Raw genomic sequence first — 21,646 nt, 5'->3', positions numbered from 1 at the left:
AGAACTCCAATAAATTAGTTAAACATGATTTCCCTTTCACAAAACCATGTTGACTCTGCCTGATTACCTTCAGTTTTTCTAAGTGCCCTGCCATAACGCCTTCAATAACAGTTTTTAACTTTTTCCCTATGACAGATGTTAAACTAACAGTCCTGTAGTTTCCCGCTTTCCGTTTCCCTCCTTTTTTTGAATAAAGGAGTTACATTTGCTATTTTCCAATCTAATAGAATCTTCCCCAAATCGAAGGAATTTTGGGAAATTAAAAGCAACGCATCAACTAGCTCACTAACCACTTCTTTTAGGACCCTAGGATGAAGTCCATCAGGACCCAGGGACTTGTCAGCCCGCAGCTCCAGCAATTTTCTCAGTCCCACTTCCCTAGTAATAGTAATTTTCTTGAGTTCCTCCCTCCCTTCCATTTCCTGATTTACAGCTATTGCTGGGATATTATTTGTATCCTCGATAGTGAAGATCGATACAAATATCTGTTCAATTCCTCTGCCATCTCCTTACTTTCCCTTAATTCCCCAGACTCACTTCCTACAGGACCAATGTTCACTTTGTTAACTCTTTTCTTTTTTAAATATCTGTAGAAACTCTTACTATCTGCTTTTATATTTCCAGCTAGTTTTCTCTCGTACCCTAATTTTTCCCTCATTAATCTTTTTGTCATTCCTTGCTGTTTTTATATTCTGTCCAAGCTTCTGACCTGCCACAAATATTTGCGCAATTATATGCTTTTTCTTTAGGTTTGATACTATCTTTAACTTGTTGAGTTAACCACGGATGGTGGGTCATCCCCCTTGGAATTTTCCTTTCTCATTGGAATGTATCTATTCTGTGAATTCTGAAATATCCCCTTAAATGTCTGCCACTGCATCTCTATTAACCTATCCCTTAACCTGATTTGCCAGTTCACTTTAGCTAGCTTGTTTTCATGCCCTCATAATCACCCTTGTTTAAGTTTAAAATACTAATCTACCATTCTTCTCTCTCACAAACTGAATATAAAATTCAATCATATTATGCTTGCTGCTACCTAGGGGTGCCTTCACTATGAGGTCATCAGTTAATCCTATCTCGTTGCACAATACCAGGTCTAGTATAACCTGCTCTCTGGTTGGCTCCAGGACGTGCTGTTCTAACAAACTGTCTCGAAAACATTCAATGAACTCCTCATCTAGGCTACCTTTGCCCATCTCATTCTTCCAGTCTATATGCAAATTAAAATCTTCCATGATAACTGCCGTATCTTTCTGAGAAGCTCCCATTCTTTCTTCGTTTATACTCTTTCCTACAGTGTGATTATTGTTAAGGGGCTTGTACACCACTCCCACAAGTGACTTCTTACCTTTATCATTTCTCATCTCTATCCAAACTGCTTCTACATCCTGATTTCCTGAACTTGGGTCATCCCTCTCTAATGTGCTAATACCATCATTAATTAACAGAGCCACCTTTTCCCAGCTTCCTGTCCTTCCTAAATGTCATGTACCCTTCAATATTCAGGTCCCAATCTATGTCACCCTGCAGCCGTGTCTCTGCAATAGCTATCAGAATGTACTTAGTTATTTCTATTTGCGCTATCAGTTCATCTGTTTTGTTTTGAATGCTATGTGCATTCAGATACAGAGCCTTTAGTTTTGACCTTTTATTATTTTTGTAACATCTAGCCTTGACTGCTGATTTACTCTGAGATTTGTACCCTCTGTCCCTTCCTGTCACGGTCTGTTTATCATTTCCCATATTAATACCTTTATCTCTTGCCTTGTCTCTACTCTTCGATTTACCACATCTTCCCAAATTTGATCCCTTGCCCCTACTATTTAGTTTAAAACCCTCTCTAACTCCCTAGTTATGCAGCTCACTAGAACATCAGCCCCAATGGTACAGCCTCCACTTCAGCAGTACTGATGTCTGTGCCCCACAGATGAGAACCCACTTCTACCAGCCAATCTTTGAGCCACACATTTATTTCTCTAATCTTATTCGCCTATGCCAGCTTGCACGTGGCTCAGGTAATAATCCAGAGATTACTCACACAATTTTCCTTTGCCAATGCTATCAGTATGCTAATTACATTTCTGGATTTCCTGGTTATCTTGTCTAGAGATTAAAACTCACGTAAAGAACATGTAACAGACAAAATGGAAATGCTTACCAGGCATAGATGGAGCTGTTGCCCGGCGTCCATTACTATTTATCGTTCCTTCGTATGCAACAGTTATATCATACACTGCATCTAGGTGGCCCCTCATTGTGTTAATGGCTACTCGTGTTGCCTTCACGCGCGGTGACATTGCATGTCTTAGTTCTGGCAGCCCTGGAAAACAGTGGAAGAAATGTTTACAACTAGGAAGGGAAATATTGACATTCCAAATTGGGCTGAATTTTATTGGCCCCTCGACGGCGCGAATCGCGGCGTGGGGGCTGGTAAAATGCTGCGGGGAGAGGCCCGCCTCGACCCGCGACATTGAGAAGGGCCCGGTGCCGCTGGTAAAATGTGGCGGGCCCTTCACCAGCATATTTGAATTAACATTTAAAATATGTAAATAAACTTACTTGCAGGCAGCAGCCGTCCCACACCGATTTTACAACCTCCATGCGCCTTTGGAACGCCATACGGTGTTCCAGGCGAGACCCTGGGGCGGGAGGGGTGGAGGGCAAAAGACTGAAGTTTCGGAGGGAATGTTTAGGTATTTGAACAACCAATTGATGGTCTTTTCATTGCCTGAAATGACCATTGGGGGAGTTGGGGAACAGCCTCCATCACTTATTCTTATATGCAATAAAAATCATTTCTATTTTCCCTTTAAAAATTACACTTATTTGTAAGGGCTTAAAGCCCTTTAAAAATGGCTCCAGTGCCTGTGCGGTGGCGCCGGATGCCGTTACCGGGGACGCGGAGGCCGCCCCCTCTATTTAAATGAGCCCCCGCACATAATATGGCAGGGACTCACGGACAGCAAATCCACGCAGGATGCATGCCGTTTTTAGAGTGCGCCGCCGCAAACTGCAGCGCACTCATAAAACTCAGCCCATTACGTCTAAAACAATGGAGTAAAATACGTAAAAGGTTGAAACTAATGACAAAGCATCCCAGCTGTGGGATCAGATCTGCAGCTGATGTTAACTGCAATTCCTCATTTGTCACATCTTGTGTTAAATATCAGAACCTACTTCTTGAAAGACAACTCTATTTTTAGGATAATGGGTTTGATGTGATATATTACCACCTTTGGAAGTGCATAACAGTGAAATATGAAAGGTCAGCACAATAGACACTGAGTACAAATGTGCAATGTTCTGGGTGGCACTGGTTGAAGTTGTATTTCATTTGGCATGATATGAAAGTCTTCAAATATGCTTGGCAAAACAAAAGGCCATCAGTTCTTGTTTAAACTCACTGTCAAAGCATAATACACTTTGCATCATTCAATTTTATTTTATTTTTCGAGCAACCATTTTCATAAAGTACTTTTATCCCAAATATTAGTGTAACAACAGACACCAACAACGACAACAACGTGGTTGACTCTTAAATGCCCTCTGAAATGGCCTAGCAAGCCACCCAGTTGTATCTAACTGCTATGAAGTCAATAAAAATGAAACCGGACAGACCACCCGGCATCGACCTAGGCACCGGAAACGACAACGGCAAACCCAGCCCCATTGACCCTGCAAAGTCCTCCTCACTAAAATCTGGGGGCTTGTGCCAAAGTTGGGAGAGCTGTCTCACAGACTAGTCAAGCAACAGCCTGACTTAGTCATACCTTACAGCCAATGTCCCAGACACTACCATCACCATACCCGGGTATGTCCTGTTCCACCAGCAGGACAGACCCACCAGAGGTGGCAGCACAGTGGTGCACAGTCAGGAAGTAGTTGCGCTGTCGAGTCCTCAACATTGACTCTGGATCCCATGAAGTTTCATGGCATCAGGTCAAACATGGGCAAGGAAACCTCCTGCTGATTACCACCTATCGCCCTCCCTCAGCAGATGAGTCAGTACTCCTCCATGTTGAACACCACTTGGAGGATACACTAAGGATGGCAAGGACACAGAATATACTCTGAATGGGGAACTTCAATGTCCATCACCAAAAGTGGCTCGGTAGCACCACTACTGACAGAGCTGGCCGAGTCCTATAGGACGTAGCTGCTAGACTGGGTGTGTGGCAGGTGGTGAGGGAACCAACAAGAGGGGAAAACATACTTGACCTCAGCCTCATCAATCTGCCTGCCGCAGATGCATCTGTCCATGACAGTATTGGTAAGAGTGACTACCACACAGTCCTTGTGGAGATGAAGTCCCGCCTTCACACTGAAGATACCTTCCTTCGTGTTGTGTGGCACTACCACTGTGTTAAATGGGATAGATTTTGAACAGATCTAGCAATGCAAAATTGGGCATCCACGAGGCACTGTGGACCATCAGCAGCAGCAGTATTGTACTCAACCACAATCTGTAACCTCATGGCCCAGTATATCCCCCACCCTACCATTACCTTCAAGCCAGGAGATCAACCCTGGTTCAAAGAAGAGTGCAGGAGGGCATGCCAGGAGCAGCACCAGGCATACCTCAAAATGAGGTATCAACCTGGCGAAGCTACAGCACAGGACTATTTGTGTTCCAAACTGCATAAGAAGCATGCGCTAGACAGAACTAAGTGACCCCATAACCAACGGGTCAAATCTAGGCTCTGCAGTCCTGCCACATCCAGCCATGAATGGTAGTGGACAATTAAACAAATAACTGGAGGAGTTGGTTCCACAAATATCCCCATCCTCAATGATGGGGGAGCCCAGCACATCAGTGCAAAAGAGAAGGCTGAAGAAATTGCAACAATCTTCAGTCAGAAGTGCTGAGTTGTTGATCCATCTTGGCCTCCTCCTGAAGTCCCCAGCATCACTGAGGCCAGACTTCAGCCAATTCGATTCACTCTGCATGATATCAAGAAACGACTGAAGGCACTGGATACTGCAAAGGCTATGGGCCCTGACAATATTCCGGAAATAGTACTGAAGACCTGTGCTCCAGAACTTGCTGCACCCTTGGTCAAGCTATTCCAGTACAGCTACAACACTGGCATCTACCCAGCAATGTGGAAAATTGCCCAGCAGGTATGCCCTGTACACAAAAAGCATTAAAAGTCCAAACTGGCCAATTACCGTCCCATCAGTTTACTTTCAATCATCAGTAAAGTGATGGAAGGGGTCAAAAACAGTGCCATCAAGCAGTGCTTGCTTAGCAATCACCTGCTCAGTGACACTCAGTTTGGGTTCTGCCAGGGCCACTCAGCTCCTGACCTCATTACAGCCTTGGTTCAAACATGGACAAAAGAGCTGAACACAAGAGGTGAGATGAGAGTGACTGCCCTTGACATCAAGGCAGCATTTGACAAAGTATGGCATCAAGGAGCCCTTGCAAAACTGAAGTCAATGGGAATCAGGGGGAAAACTCTCCGCTGGTTGGAGTCATACCTAGCGCAAAGGAAGATGGTTGTGGTTGTTGGAGGTCAATCATCTGAGCTCCAGGACATCAATGCAGGAGTTCCTCAGGTAGTGTTGTAGGCCCAGCCATCTTCAGCTGCGTCATCTGTGACCTTCCTTCAATCATAAGGTCAGAAGTGGGGATGTTCGCTGATGATTGCACAACGTTCAGCACCATTCGTGACTCTTTAGATAGTGAAGCAGTCAGAGTGTAGAAATACAGCAAGATCTGGACAAAATCCAGGCTTGGGTTGATAAACGGCAAGTAACATTCACGCCACACATGCGCCAGGCAATGACAATCTCCAACAAGAGAGAATCTAACCATCTCCCCATGATATTCAATGGCATTACCATCACTGAATCCCCCACTATCAACATCCAGGGGCTACCATTGACCAGAAAGTGAATTGGAGTAGCCATATAAATACCGTGGCTACAAGAGCATGTCAGAGGCTAGGAATCCCGTGGCGAGTAACTCACCTCCTGACTCTCCAATGCCTGTCTACCATCTACAAGGCACAAATCAGGAGTGTGATGGAATACTTTCCACTTGCCTGGATGGGTGCTGCTCCAATAACACTCAAGAAGCTCGACAGCATCCAGGACAAAGCAGCCTGCTTGATTGGCACACCATCTACAAACATTCACTCCCTCCACCAGCGACGTACAGTGACAGCAATGTGTACCATCTACAAGATGCACTGCAGCAATGCACCAAGGCTCCTTAGACAGCACCTTCCAAACCCGCGACCTTTACCAACTAGAAGGACAAGGGCAGCAAATGCATGGGAATGCCATCACCTGCACGTTCCCCTCCAAGTCACACACCATCCTGACTTGGAATTATATCGCCGTTCCTTCACTGTCGCTGGGTCAAAATCCTGGAACTCCCTTCTGAACAGTATTGTGGGTGTACCTATCCCACATGTACTGCAGCAGTTCAAGAAGGCAGCTCACCACTCAAGGGCAATTAGGGATCGGCAATAAATGCTGGCCAAGCCAGCGACGTCCACATTCCATGAATGAATAAAAAAAAATGAAATTGATCCTAATCTCACTCAGGAATGAGTTACTGCACCTATATTCTATAGTTACTAGAAATCAAAAAGAAAACGCCTTTATGTTTTGTCAATCATATCTGGAGACTTTCATGTCATCTATTAAATGAAATTATGTAACAACTTAAAACTGTGCCACCCAAAACATTACAGGTTTGTGTTCATTGACGTGCTTGCCTTTCTCACTTCACTCTTCGACACTTTCCGAGGTAAAGATATTTCATATCAAACTCATGATCCTAACAATAGAACAGTAGGTCATATGGCAGGATCTGATATTTAATAAAAGACATTGCAGATTTATTTAAGTATTTTAAAGCTCTAAAGGGCCACACTTATGCCATAAAAATGTTATAATAATGGTTACAGGCATGATGATGAATAATTTTTCTTCCACCCCCACTGGGCAATGAGCATTTTTAGGATGCACTATAAAGTGAGGTTTCTTGTGCAAAGATTTTATGGTAACTTTAAAACAGATTATTTTCTTAATACTCACACTGTAGGAGTAATTATAATCCCTGAAATCTGCTTAAAATTGTTGCACTGTCACATCAAGTCAAGCAATATTACATACTTTGTCTTATGCCTGCACATTTCCTGTCAAATTTCTCCCATTATAAATGAATATATGCACAGTTATAATAGAAATTGCCTATTTAAAACTGGTCACGCTATAATTACGCTCACCCTCAATGAATTGGGAGATTTTAATGAAAACACAAGAAGTTTACACAGATGGGCCCAGAACAGCTAGTCAATTTGTAGCTGAAATACTGCATAATTGTGGTGCAATACTCATTTCCAGTGCAAAAGATCAAGGAAATGCAGGCATTGAGTGACTTACACCCGAATTCACTCAATCTTTTGCAATGATTCTAGGAGACCTTCACCCAGACCCTCAACTACTCATTAGTACTGTCCTGTCCCATGCAGGTTCAGAAAGGGTGCAAGTTTACACCCAGAATTTTAGGCACACAAAATTTCTTTGAATTTATGCTCAAGATCGTCAAAAACAATCCCAATCTTGGAATTCACTCTCACACAATAACAGATTTACATGTTTATTAAAAGGTATATTTAACAAGGCAAAATATATAAACAGCAGTATAAACAAAAACATAAATTAGCAGTGAGACAGTTGCCAAAGAGGAGGAAACTGACAGCATTGGATTGTGTTAGTGAATTAAACAGGTTTAGAACTATCAGTTTTCACTGTTTTATCAGTGAATTAACAGCAAATGTAAGTCATCAGCAAGGTAAATTCAAAGAACTCCAATAAAGATCAGCCACAAAATAGCAGCTTATATGTAAACTATTTCTGAAAAACTCAAATGAACACCTGGATTCTAAATTATGTGCATAATACAAATCTTTAGTAGCGATACAATTTTGCACAAGCTTATTGAGTTGTTTAGATCACCAAATTACACTGAGTAAAAGGTACAAATAACTCAGTTAAAAAACATGCAAATGCCTTGTTTCAATTAAAGAGCAAAGTTATAAGCTACAATTCTCAGTCAACATGAAAAATATAGGCCGATTAGAGTCTAAAGCTGCCAACTGCAATTTGTTTTTGAACAATCAAATATCAATATTAATACTAGCTTTTTCGTTCCAATTTAATTTTTAAAAATTCATTACTGGGATGTGGACATCGCTGGCTAGGCCAGCATTTGTTGCCCATCCTTAACTGTCCTTGAGAAAGTGGTGGTGAGCTACCTTCTTGAATCGCTGCAGTCCATGTAGGGTAGGTACACCCACAGTGCTGTTAGGAAGGGAGTTCCAGAATTTTGACCCAGCAACAGTGAAGGAATGGTGATATACTTCCAAGTCAGGGTGGTGTGTGGCTTAGAGGGGAACTTGCAGGTGGTGGTGTTCCCATACATTTGCTGCCCTTGTCCTTCTAGATGGTAGAGATCATGGGTTTGCAAGGTGCTGTCGAAGGAGCCTTGTTGCGTTTCTGCAGTGCATCTTGTAGATGGTACACACTGTTGCTACTGTGTGTCAGTGGTGGAGGGAGTGACTGTTTGTGGATGGAATGCCAATCAAGGGAGCTGCTTTGTCCTGGCTGGTGGCGAGCTTCTTGAGTGGAGCAGCACCCATTCAGGCAAGTGGAGAGTATTCCATCACACTCCTGACTTGTAGATGGTGGACAGGCTTTGGAGAGTCAGGAGGCGAGTTACTCACCGCAGGATTCCTCGCCTCTGATCTGTTCTTACAGGCACGGTATTTATATGGCTACTCCAGTTCACTTTCTGGTCAATGGTAACCCCCAGGATGTTGACAGTGGGAGATTCAGCGATCACAATGCCATTGAATTTCAAGGGGAGATGGCTAGATTCTCTCTTGTTGGAGATTGTCATTTCCTGGCACTTGTGTGCCGTGAATGTTACTTGCCAGTTATCAGCCCAAGCCTGGATATTGTCCAGGTCTTGCTGCATTTCTACACGGACTGCTTCAGTATTTGAGGAGTTGCGAATGGTGCTGAAGATTGCACAATCATCAGCGAGCCTCCCCATTTCTGACCTTATGAATGAAGGAAGGTTATTGATGAAGCAGCTGAAGATGGTTGGAACTCCTGCAGTGATGTCCTGGAGCTGAGATGATTGACTTCCAACAACCATAACCATCTTCCTTTGTGCTAGGTACGACTCCAACCAGTGGAGAATTTTCCCTGATTCCCATTGACTCCAGTTTTCCTCGTGCTCCTTGATGCCATACCCAGTCAAATGCTGTCTTGATATCAAGGGCAGTCACTTCCACCTCACTTCTTGAGTTCAGCTCTTTTGTCCATGTTTGAACCAAGACTGTAATGAGGTCAGGAGCTGAGTGGCCCTGACGGAACCCAAACTGAGTGTCACTGAGCAGGTTATTGCTGAGCAAGTCTGTCGACAACACTTCCATCACTTTACTGATGATTGAGAGTGGACTGATGGGACAGTAATGGCTGGGTTAGAGTTGTCCTGCTTTTTGAGTACAGGACATACCTGGGCAATTTTCCACATTGCCAGATAGATGCCAGTGTTGTAGCTGTACTGGAACAGCTTGGCTAGAAATGTGGCAAGTTCTGGAGCACAGATCTTCAGTATTATTTCCAGAATGTTGTCAAGGCCCATATCATTGGCAGTATCCAGTTTCTTGCTATCACACGGAGTGAATCGAATTGGCTGAAGACTAGCATCTGTGATGCTGGGGTCTTCAGGAAGGGGCCGAGATGGATCATCCACTCAGCACTTCTGGTTGAAGATAGTTGCAAATGCTCAGCCTCATCTTTTTGCAATACACAAAGCAGATGCTCCGTTTAATTACATCCACTATCTGGCACATAAAAGAAAATCTTTTTTATATGGAAGATATTTGAGAAACACCTAAAAGCAGGACTCAAATTTGTTTGCTCAACAGGTGTATTCGTTAGCCTCTGAAATTGTATTCGACTTGTTTATTTTTTTAAAAACCTTGACAGTCACTCCGGTCCTAAATGTCACAACCATTCTGATTAAATGAATGGCTACGTGGTTGCATTTCAAAACTTTTAAGGAAACTGTTAGTTGTAGCATAGATGTCCAACAGTGGTAGGTTTTTATTTTATAAAAAAGGATAAATGCAGTCGATAGGTGAATCGACGTAGTCGCCAGTTGCTCAGGATTGCAAAGGGTTAAAGTGATGAGAATAAAAAGTTCAACATATATACATCATTCTTTTTTTCTCTTTTGGGCCTCCTTATCTCGAGAGACAATGGATACGCGCCTGGAGGTGGTCAGTGGTTTGTGAAGCATTAAATCAAGCAGTCTACAAATCACAGATTATAATATCATACAATGCGTTATGAGTTGATTATTTTCAGAATCCAATTTCAATGGAATTTCAGAGACTTGGGACCTGTTAGCCTTACATCAATAGTGGGGGAATTGCTAGAGTCTGTTATAAAGGATGTGATAGCAGAACACCTGGAAAGCATAAACGGGATTAGGCAAAGTCAGCATGGGTTTATGAATGGGAAATCATGCTTAATAAATCTACTGGAGTTTTTTGAGGATGTAACTAGTAGAATAGATAAGGGAGAACCGGTGGATGTGGTGTATTTGGATTTTCAGAAGGTTTTTGATAAGGCCCCACATAAGAGGTTATTGTGCAAAATTAAAGCACATGGGATTGGGGGTAATATACTGGCATGGATTAAGAATTGGTTGACAGATAGGGAACAGAGAGTAGGAATAAACGGGTCTTTTTCCGGGTGGCAGGCAGTGACTAGTGGGGTACCGCAGGGATCAGTGCTTGGGCCCCAGCTATTCACAATATACATTGATGACTTGGGTGAGGGAACTAAATGTAACATTTCCAAGTTTGCAGATGACACAAAGCTGGGGAGGAAAGTGAGCTGTGAGGAGGATGCAAAGAGACTCCAATGTGATTTGGACAAGTTGGGTGAGTGGGCAAATGCATGGCAAATGCAGTATAACGTGGATAAATGTGAGTTATCCACTTTTGTTGTAAAAGCAGAAAGGCAGATTATCTGAATGGTGATAGATTGGCAAAGGGAGAGGTGCAACGAGACCTGGGTGTCCTTGTACACCAGTTGCTGAAAGCAAGCGTTCAGGTGCAGCAAGCAGTTAGGAAGGCGAATGGTATATTGGCCTTCATTGCAAGAGGATTTGAGTACAGGAGCAAGGATGTCTTATTGCAGTTATACAGGGTTGGTGAGACCACATCTGGAATATTGTGTGCAGTTTTCAGTTTTGGTCTCCTTATCTGAGGAAGGATGTTCTTGCCTTGGGGGGGGGGAAAGGTGGAAGAACAAAGAAGCTATACTAGGCTGATTTCTGGGATGGCAGGATGACGAGAGATTGGGTCGACTTGTCCTATATTCACTAAAGTTTAGAAGAATGAGAGGGGATCTCATAGAAACCTATAAAATTCTAACAGGACAGGACAGACTAGATGCAGGGAGGATGTTCCCGAATGCTGAGGAGTCCAGAACCAGGGGGTCACAGTCTCAGGATATGGGGTATGCCATTTAGAACAGAGATGAGGAGAAATTTCTTTACTCAGAGGGTGGTGAACCTGTGGAATTCTCTACCGCAGAAGGCAGTGGAGGCCAAGTCATTAAATATATTCAAGAAGGAGACAGATATATTTCTAAATGCCAAAGGGATCAAGGGATATGGGGAGAAAGCGGGAACAGGGTTCTGAATTAGACTATCAGTCGTGATCTTTCTTGAATGGTGGAGCAGGCCCGAAGGGCCGAATAGTCTACTCCTGCTCCTATTTTTCTATGGAACCATCAGATATATCACAGAAGCAGAGGGCATTTCTTTAGTATGTTTCAATTACTTTTTTAAAAAAAAAACACTTCCACATAATCCAATTAGTTCCACATGAAATTTCAGTGTAAATTAACATTGGGCTGAACACAGGTCAAGTTTCACGATTATGGCCCTACAGGAAATTTCAGGCCATGGTTTCCTTTATAATTGTGGAATTTGGAATTTAAATAAAGCATGGTAAGAATGTATGATTTTAAATTGGGGACTGAGTTACATATGGGTGCCCAGGTTTTCTCATACCTATTAACCCTGTTTCACTGAAAGACCAGATTTGCTCTCGACCTAATGCATGCAACACCCAGAAAGAGTGGTGGTTATATATTAAAAATATTATAGCCCCATACACGTTCAACCTTTTCCGTTATAAATGGGGGCATAGAAATGTAGAACAAAACTGCATGTATAAACTCATCATACTGGCACTGCAGTGCCTCAGTTTCGCAACTCTGTGCTCCTCAACATGTAGCAACCTGGTGCGGACTAAGATACAGGCAGCAGAACTGTGGATGAACTGAACTGTTGGCTGATATAATGCAGTAGAAAATAGGTGGCCTTTTTAACAGAAAGGATATGGGGTCAAAAGTTCAGCTCAAAAATAGAGAAGAGTTGATTCTTAATCAATGGGGAGTAAAACAGCTACCCCCATTCATAACATTACATCTATTCCAACTAAAATCTAGTTTTACACAATAATTTTAAAACTATTTGTTCAGATAACACTTACATCTAAGAAAACTGCATATCTAGAAAAAAGTGAAAATTGTATTTTAATTTAGAAATAAAGCAATTTGCATAACCAAGTCACAGCTAAAGTAGAATCCCTTTATACAAAAAAAGTACTGACAGCCTTGGATAAAGTTAGGCACTTGATAATACTCCAAGAGGCAGGGTTGCATCACAAACCGATTAATAAAACTGTTCAGAACTCAACAAATTGAAACCAGAATCTGCATCATCACCCAAACAGTATTAGCATCAGGAGAACTGGCACGAGTACAAAAATTACTAGATACATGTCCAAGGTTTAGAGGTCAATACAAGCCTGGGAAGCCTTGCAGTATAAAAGCATAAACCCACCAGCAACTCTACAAATGTTAGAGATCACTTTATGTCAACAGACCGCTTAGAATAAAGCTGTCCTGCACACAAACTACACAAAAAAGGAACAGATGTTGCTCAATAATTCCATCAGAAAAAGACAGATCAGCTAACCTAGAAAGTTTGGAAATTAAGGCACGATGGATATTCTAATATCACTATGAAGTATATGTAGTACCACTGCTGCATTGTGATGCTCATCATGCTGGTGCCAATACTGCTCCTGTTTGTGTGGGAGCTTACCTACAAGAGGTGAAGATGCTAATGAAGCAAATTCTGTTCTTAAAAATAAATTCAAATATAAACTAAAGCATTGCCTTGTAATGCCATAGCTGAAAACAGCAGTGTCTTGCAATTAGAAAGAAAACCTTTGGAAGTCGCAAGGTATATAACACGCTGCCCCAGAGTTCTATCAGTAAAGGAAGCATACATTAACTGCGACCTCCTGCACGCCACAGCAGTGCAAGTAGACTATGGGCTGAACTTTACTACAGCAGCGAGCTTCTAAGATGGCGGCCCACACGTGCAGCTTTTACTCTGCTGAGCCACTGCAATATTATATGCGGCGGCTCATTTGCATGATTGGGGCAGGTGATCCGTCCCCGGCAACAGCGTCCAACGCCACAACGCAGGCGCCATTTTTAAAGGGCTTGGAGGCCAATATGGCAATATAAATTTTTAAAGAGGCAGTGCACTTAAAAGTGTTAAAAATAGTTTTAAAAATCTTTCCAGCCCCTCTCCTACCCACTAATAGCCTTACATGTCATGCTTGCCCTCTCCCCCCCACTCCCCAAAATACTTACCTTCAGTACCTGACCTTCGTCACCCACCACCACCCCCCTCCCCCAAAGTTCAGAAACTTTCACCTTTAATCCTTCCCATCACCCCCTCAACCAATCAAGAAAGTTTGACCCCACTCCCCCCCCCCTCCCCCCACACTGAGATACTTACCTCTTCGTCCCCTCCTCACCAGTGTCCTCATCAGATCTCTGGTTGGAGATCTGACGGCGTGGGAGTGCCGGCCACCAGCCGTAATATCGAAGCAGGACGGCTATCGGGACGAGGTAAGTAATTATTCCTTCATTTTAAGATATTCAAATGGATGTCCCATCGCAGAGCAGCAGGGGGGTGGGGGCTGCCACGAGGCCTCACTGCCGCCAGTAATAAGGGGCGGTGCCTTCCCGGCATTGAGGCCGTGGTGGGCCTCTCCCAGAGGCATTTTTTGGACACACCCCACCCCACCCCCCCGTCGTCGGGGGGCCGGTAAAATTCACCCCTATATAACCGCAGTTTCCCAGTCCTACATGAATAGGGGCAGCCAAATGAAATTCACTGACAGGAAAAGAGCAATAGAACGACATCTAGGTACTGGAGCAACACTGATGGTGGTCTGCAAATGACGAGAGAATATTGGACTGGATTTTGCAGTCAGTAGCGAAGCAAAGGTGTTTGCTACTGACCTCAAAGAGAACTGCCCACAAAGATCTAGCAATCTCTATGGCGTGAATGTCCCCTTTCCCAACATCAGTTTGAATCGGAGCTAAATCATGGGGATTACCAGGCATCCAGCAGTAGTGATGTCATCAAGCAGGGCAAGCAGCCAATCACATTGAAGTATTCTCAGATAGAAAACCAGGACATAAAAACACTGCATCCCTTCACTTTAATGTTACATTTTACAGATAGCAAAATAAATGATTTGGGGCATACACATGGGATTATGGTAGAAGCTAAAATAGCAAACAAACTTATAAAAATTTAAAAATGTGGATTTTATTATAATGGAGGAATTTGACATCCCACAAATATAAAATTACTGTTTCAGGGGCAATGAGACTGTTCAGCAGTACTTATGAACTTAGCACGTTATTAGTAACCCAGTTACAGCTCATTAAACCTAACTTCTTCAAGGAGATTTACGGTCAGACAAATAGTGTAACAATGGAAGTTCTTGTCAGTTGAATGATTTCTAATCGATTGCATGCTTGGGGTCCTCATCAGCATACCCTTGGGAGAAGTGTAGAATCACTGACAGCAACTTCTGAATTTCTGCATTTATCTGCGTCTGTGCGTATTCCAGAAGTTGCTGTCACTTTCAGAGGAGTCATGACGCCATTACGACTGTAACATCTGGGCCATTTAGTTTTCTTGGAGCAAAAGCTGGTTCTTTGAGAAAAGTCTATTTCTCGTGTGGCTTTAGAAACGGTGGGGTGGAATTTCCTTTGGGGAAGTAATCGGTATGTTACACCCAAAATTATGCCAATTTGTGCGCCCATTTTACCAATGTCTATGTACACCAAAATTTCCTGCCCATTTCATTAATATATGCTGAATCATAAAAATGAGCATAAACTATCAGGGGCCAAGGAAAGCAACAAACTCAAAACTACCATAAATTCATTCTTTCAGTGTTGATCGGGGAACATTTTTTTTTCCATACAGTATCAAACATTCCCACAGTCAGCTGAGAGTAAAGTGCTTTAATTTTGCCTCAATGTACCCTAGTTCCAACCGTTGAGGAGACTCTTCTTCCTAATGCACTAATGGGAATTCATTTCCCACACAATATATTCATATCACATCTCAGATTGCTGGAAAGCAGTTGTGGGCCCGTGTATTAAGAACTGGGTTCAGACTACCTTCACAGCCAGTATATGGAGGAGGCTTTCATTCCCAGGTTGGAGCTGAATTATAACCTCAGGTCCCAAAGTTGAAAAGCTGGGGTTTAACCACTCTATTACCCAGTAGCCCAGCAACAAATTTTGATGGACATCAGAAGACAGCTATTACAGAACAACTCTGAGACCTAAACTTCCTTACCCTCAGCTACCATACAGTTCAGACAACTACTGAGAGAGTTCCCAAAGCTATCTAACACAGAGAAGCTCCAAATAAATACAACACATACCCCAGTATGATATAAAAAGATCAAGGCTCAAAAAGTAGCCTCATTAAAAATGCTGTTCTCTTTCATATCCACTTCCCCCTCCCAAAGACACAATGCCTTTTTGTCAAGCCCAGACCTCTCTGACAAAATCATTACCTTGCATTTCTCCATTATCAAAATATGAAACACTTCATATGAGCCACTAAAAGGCCGTTAACTTATTCTTACATGTACTTTAAACGGTTCAACATTTCAGTGCTTCCAAAAACAAACAATCTCCCTCCTTTTCAATACTAACTGCAAAGCAGATTTAAAAAATGCCTGCTTACACATCAGTTTTGAGTCTGGATTTTGTTTTATAAAAGCTGATTGTGAATTTAATGAAAATTGTATGAAGATCAAATTAACATTATAAAGAGATTACAATTAAAAACATATGTGACAACAGTTCATTGGTGCTACAACTAGTCGTGCCCCTACAAGTGCTTTACAACCAATGAAGTACTTTTGAAGTATAATCACTGTTGTAATGAAGGAAACGTGGCAGGCAATTTGCACACAGCAAGTTACCACAGGTGATAATGACCAGATAATCTAATCTAGTAATGTTGATTCGGGCATAAATATCAGCCAGGACACCAGCAAGAACTCCCTCTTCATCTTCAAAATAGTGCCATGGGATCTTTTACATTCATCTGACAGAGCCGACGTGGCCTCGCTTTAAGGTCTCATCGGAAAGACAGCAACTCCGACGTGTAGCATCCCCTCAGTATTACACTGGAGGGTCAGGTCAGCCTTTATGCTCAAGACTCTAGAGTGGGACTTGAACCCACAACCTTCTAAATCAGATGCAAGAGTGTTACCAACTGAGCCAAAGCTGAAACACATTTTCCAATGTGATTGAGAACCTAAAGTATATTTACACAGAAGGTACCAAGTAGCGGCTTGTAAAGGACCAAAATAAAATCTGAGCAAGTCATCAGTTCTATTCACTTTTCTCTGTTTGCTAAATAAATCTTTAATTTTCACTTAAAACTAAGAGTTTGCAATCAACATTTTGTCACTAGCAGAAGGGAGTGAACCATGGACGTTCCTAATCTGTGTGGCTCAGCAGCGTACATCACCACCCCTGCTCTACTGAGCCAGAGAGGTTTAGAATGTACAACTTCATGAACACGCTCAGTTAAGTTTAAAAGATTTCACAATTTTACTTGTCTTCACGAATCAAAGATATGGGAATGTCTTCAGGATTCCTCCAACAGCAACAGTGGCAAATTCTTGATAAAGTGGATCACAAGATCCATTCTGACACCAAAGGGCAAATTCTTCCACTGAGAAATCCATCATCTCAAAGTCAACTTGAAATCTTAGCGTATTTTACATTAAATATATCAGCAAACATTTGCGGAATAGAAGATCAAAAGTTGAATTTGCACAGATGGTCTCATGTACTATTAATATGGCTGTGGCATTCACTTCCACAAAATCTAAGAATCAAAATTCAAAGGGGTTTCTTTTACGGTGGTCTCCATGGATACCAAACAATCCAACAGTAGCTGATCTGATGGTAGGAAGGTCACAGAAACAGAGATGAGGTTTTCTGTTCACCGAAATTAAGAGGTGTGTAGTCAACTGTATTAAGGCAACACTTACTGAAAGCAGAGGGTCCAAGGCTCATCACAGCAGTTTCTTGTGGTTTACAAGTGCTTCCATTTTTTTGATAAATTTTGAGAATTTGTGCTTGAAAACGGAAAAGGAATCCATGGATGTGTTTTTTTTTCCAAGGGTCACTGAGAGGTGTGAATTGTAAACAGTTACTGGATGGCACCTGTCTTCAAATAATTACGCAGCAAGGGAAGCTTTTGACTTGGGGAAGATGTTTACAGAGAAGTGACAGGTCAAGATTTATAGAGGTCAAGAGGCTTGACTACTGGAATGTTATTGGTTTCACTTTGAATTGTTACACAAGGCAATTGGGGATGAACAGTGGTTTGGAAAAGGAGTTAAAGAGTCACCTTGCCAACAAGAATGAACCATCCCAACTCAGTCTGTTGCAGCTCTTTGCAAAAAAACCTGCCAGTTTTTCGGTTCTTGAAAAGCTGAGAAGCAAGTGTAAGAAGCAGACTAAACTGTTGCCGCATTTCTCCTGTAAGGCCTGTGTCTGAAACCTCTATTGCTGCATTTCTTGGAAGCCTACCCAAACTGATCTTCAACGTCACCTGAAAAGAACTGTTCTAGGAAGATCGCAGTGACAGGCGTCTATACGCATTTGGGACGCCAAACCAAAACAAAGGACAGCTTCTCATATCTTCTCTTTCTTCTTCAAGAATTAGCAAGTGTTTAACCCAAGTGTTATTTTGTGGGTTTTTTTTGTAATAGAGCTCTAAAACACAAATCCCTTTATTTTTCTGGTTAACCGATGTATGTGTGTGTGAGAGTGTGTGTAAGGGGCTAAGGTAAAAAGGGAACTTTAATATTTCAATCTGTGTGTTTATGCTTTATTTCATTACAGGTTAAGATTTGCTTTATAACAGATTGAAAATGTTGTTGTTTATTAAAGAAACCTGGTTGGTGTGTTTTATTCTGGGATAAAAATAGAGTCTATGACTGAATATATCGGTAAGTAGAAAAAAAGTTTCATATATGTGGTGACCAGTGGAGAAGTGGAACTAGAATAAACAGTGCACTCCTCCCGCCTCGTTTGTAACGTGCTAAAAAAACAAGGAATATTCCTAAACAGCTGATGCCAAGCCTGAATGGACAGGTGGTCTTTGGCCCCGATGATGAACTTCATACCCTTGTTACCGATTCCATCCTTCTCCCCAACCAACTGCACATCGTAGGCTGGACCAAACCTCTCGCAACCTCAGCATTCCATGTGACTCTGAGCTAAGCTTCCGACCATGTATACTCTCCATCACAAAAAAACGCTAACTGACAACCTTTGTAATATCACCCGTCTCTGTTCCTGCCTCAGCTCATCTGTTATTGAAACCTCCATCCATAACTATCAACTCCAGACTCAGCTATTCCAATGCTTCCCTGGCTAGCATCCAAACCTCCATAAACATCAGCTCATCTAAAACTATGCTGTCCATATCCTGTTGTGCACCACATCCCACTTCCCCATTACTCCTGACCTACATTATAGCTCCCAGTCCCCCCAGTGACTAAAATTTTAAAATCTCATCCTCAGTATAATCCTATTTCCATGAGGCAAAGTAGGAAAGTGCATTGAATGAGAGTATCTAAAATGTGTTCGTTTGCCAAACTCATAGCTGGGAAGAGTTGAAAGCAGACCACGCATTGCTACCATTCTGTCAGAATGAATTTCAAACTGATCGGGAATTAATTTCTTATTGAAATACTCTGTTAGTTGACACAGAAAGACTGATGGTGGGAATTCCCTAACATGTTATTGTACAATACACAAAATTAGTGCACGGGAACAAGAGATATTTGATGCTTAGCATTGGTTAAAGATATAAATTGGACATAAAATTAAGCTATTAGATCGATGACATATTTGCATTCAAGCTTATGAATGTCACAGTATCATCTGACAAATAATGTAGTTAAATTCTACAGTGAGCAAAACAAAAATGTTGCCTCCACTCACTCAACATGGGAAGTACAGCACCAAAATGAAACCGAAGAGGATGTTATAAAACTGAATGATGCAAAGACAATAGAACAATCCCTGTTGATTTTCACATATTAAACAGGAACAAGGTAGTCTTCTGTTAATTGTCACCCAAGTATTTTGATCGGGATTTAACCTTTTATAATTAATTTGTTGAATTAATTATGCAAATTGCTAGTGTAAGATAATGAGTACGACTTACCAATACACAGAGAACAAAATATTTGTTGTCTTTGGATCCCACTAACCTTGCACTATTACAAATTTATACAATGTTGTTGAGATACAAATATATATTTGAAAGTAGGAAAGGTGCTTCAGCATTTAAATCAGAACAATGATCCACACACCCAAGTGAGTCTAGCTCTTCTTTGCCTAGCACCTGGGGAATAAGCTCATCATGCAAAAAATGTCATTTATACCAACATGTGACCCTCTCATTCAGACCTTTCTCTTCAGAAAGCTACTAGTTTTGACCTGGGCTGCAGAAACTAGTAAGATTATATAATCCTAACATACAACAGAGCCTGCGGTGAAGGACAAGTGAAATTGTATTGAGTGGAGAATATGGACAATAATACAGGCTACAGCTGCAGTACTGTAGGAAGGGTATTAGAGGTGTGAATTGGAGTGAAAATTCATTGGAATGATGCCAGAGGAAAGAGGTTATAGCTTGAAAGTAAGGTGTGAAAAAGATTAGCTTTTTCAGTGGAACATAGCGGATTAAGGGGTGCTGCAGAAGTTTCCAAAAACTTTTAAGAGATGCTGAGGAGATAAATAGTGAAAGGCAATTTCCACTGGTTGTAAATTAGTAGCAAGGTATACATCACTAGAACAGAAAACGGAAATTTAAATTTTAAGCAGAAGATCCTCACCTCTCTTTCAAAATCATCGTTCTCTACCACCCTCCCAAGTATGAGAAAAATTTTATCACCGAGATATCTTCACTGCTTTCCTCCCTCAGCACCGTACGACTTCTCATCCTCGGTGATTTCAATCTCCATCTCAATTCATCATGTTCTCTCTCCTCTGAGTTTACTGCTCTCTTATCCACCATAAATCTCTCCAAGCATGTAAACTGCCCAACCCATATTCACGACCACCTTGCCATCTCACATGGTCTTCTAGTTCCATCCTATCAACTAAAGAAAAGGCCATCTCTGATCACTACCTTGCATCACCCATATCCCCTATTCCACGCCCCAACCCTAGCTCATTCTGTATCGGTCCCTGAGAAAAACTATCCCCCTGCTCACTTACAACTGCACTTTCAAAATCTAAACGTTGGCCCTCCATTCGTCACGTTCCTGCAGCTACTTATTTGCTCAACCACATCCTCACCTCCACCTTTGATGCCCAAGTCCTCAATAAAAAGATCTGTATCTCTCATTCTGGCCATTCCCCTGGTATGGCCCTCATCTCCGCTCGCTTAAGTCCAAGGGATCCAGACTTGAAAGAATAGGGCGGACACCTGGTTTAGCCATCCACTGCCAGATCTGGCTGGACTATTTAAACACTATTGGGTCCTGCTCTCATCTGCTAAAACTATTCCAGGATCATCTTGGAATGCAAAGCTAGCCCTGGCTTCTTTTCTCTGCTGCAAACTGCCTTCTTAAAACCCTCTCCCCTGTCCTCTTCACCCTTGAGCTCCTCACACTTATTTTTGGAGGCATGGCCTTCTTTGTAACTAAGATCAAGACCATCCAATCAGATCCCTCCCTCCCGCCAACCTACCTGGCCAAACTTCCTATAATGCTCCCCACCGCCCTAGCCCTGAACTCGCATCTTTCTCCAGTTTCTCTCCCATCTCCCCTCATTCCCTCTGAGATTATTTTGTCCATATGACCCACATCCTGTTCCCACTAAACTGATCACCCACTTCCCCTCCTGCTCCCCATGTTAGCCAATACTGTAAAAAAATTCTCTCTCTTCAGGTGTAGTCCCCTCTGTCCTTTAAATCTACCATCATCCTTCTCCTAAAAAAAAACCCTAGACTCCACTGCCCTTGTAAACAATCACATCACCAACCTCTCTTTCCTCTCCAAAGTCCTTGAACATGTTGTCGCCTTTCAAATCTGTTCCCATCTTTCCAAAAACTCCAATCAGATTTCTGCCCATGCCACAGTACTGAAACAGC

The 21,646-nt window shown here is 42.2% G+C and overlaps 1 protein-coding gene across 3 annotated transcripts in view; it reads right to left on the bottom strand.

The window, feature by feature from the left end:
• Positions 1–21,646, bottom strand: part of agpat5 (1-acylglycerol-3-phosphate O-acyltransferase 5 (lysophosphatidic acid acyltransferase, epsilon)) — a 179,093-nt gene that overhangs the window by 73,974 nt on the left and 83,473 nt on the right. For all 3 annotated transcript variants that reach the window (XM_068021532.1, XM_068021541.1, XM_068021552.1), the window contains exon 6: positions 2,162–2,323. In XM_068021532.1, coding sequence (XP_067877633.1) covers positions 2,162–2,323 — 162 coding nt within the window. The remainder of the gene's footprint in view (positions 1–2,161; positions 2,324–21,646) is intronic.

The sequence above is a fragment of the Heterodontus francisci genome, chromosome 3 (genome assembly GCF_036365525.1).
Source record: "Heterodontus francisci isolate sHetFra1 chromosome 3, sHetFra1.hap1, whole genome shotgun sequence".
NCBI classification, from domain to species: Eukaryota; Metazoa; Chordata; class Chondrichthyes; order Heterodontiformes; family Heterodontidae; genus Heterodontus; species Heterodontus francisci.
This window is presented reverse-complemented; position numbering and strand designations above follow the sequence as displayed.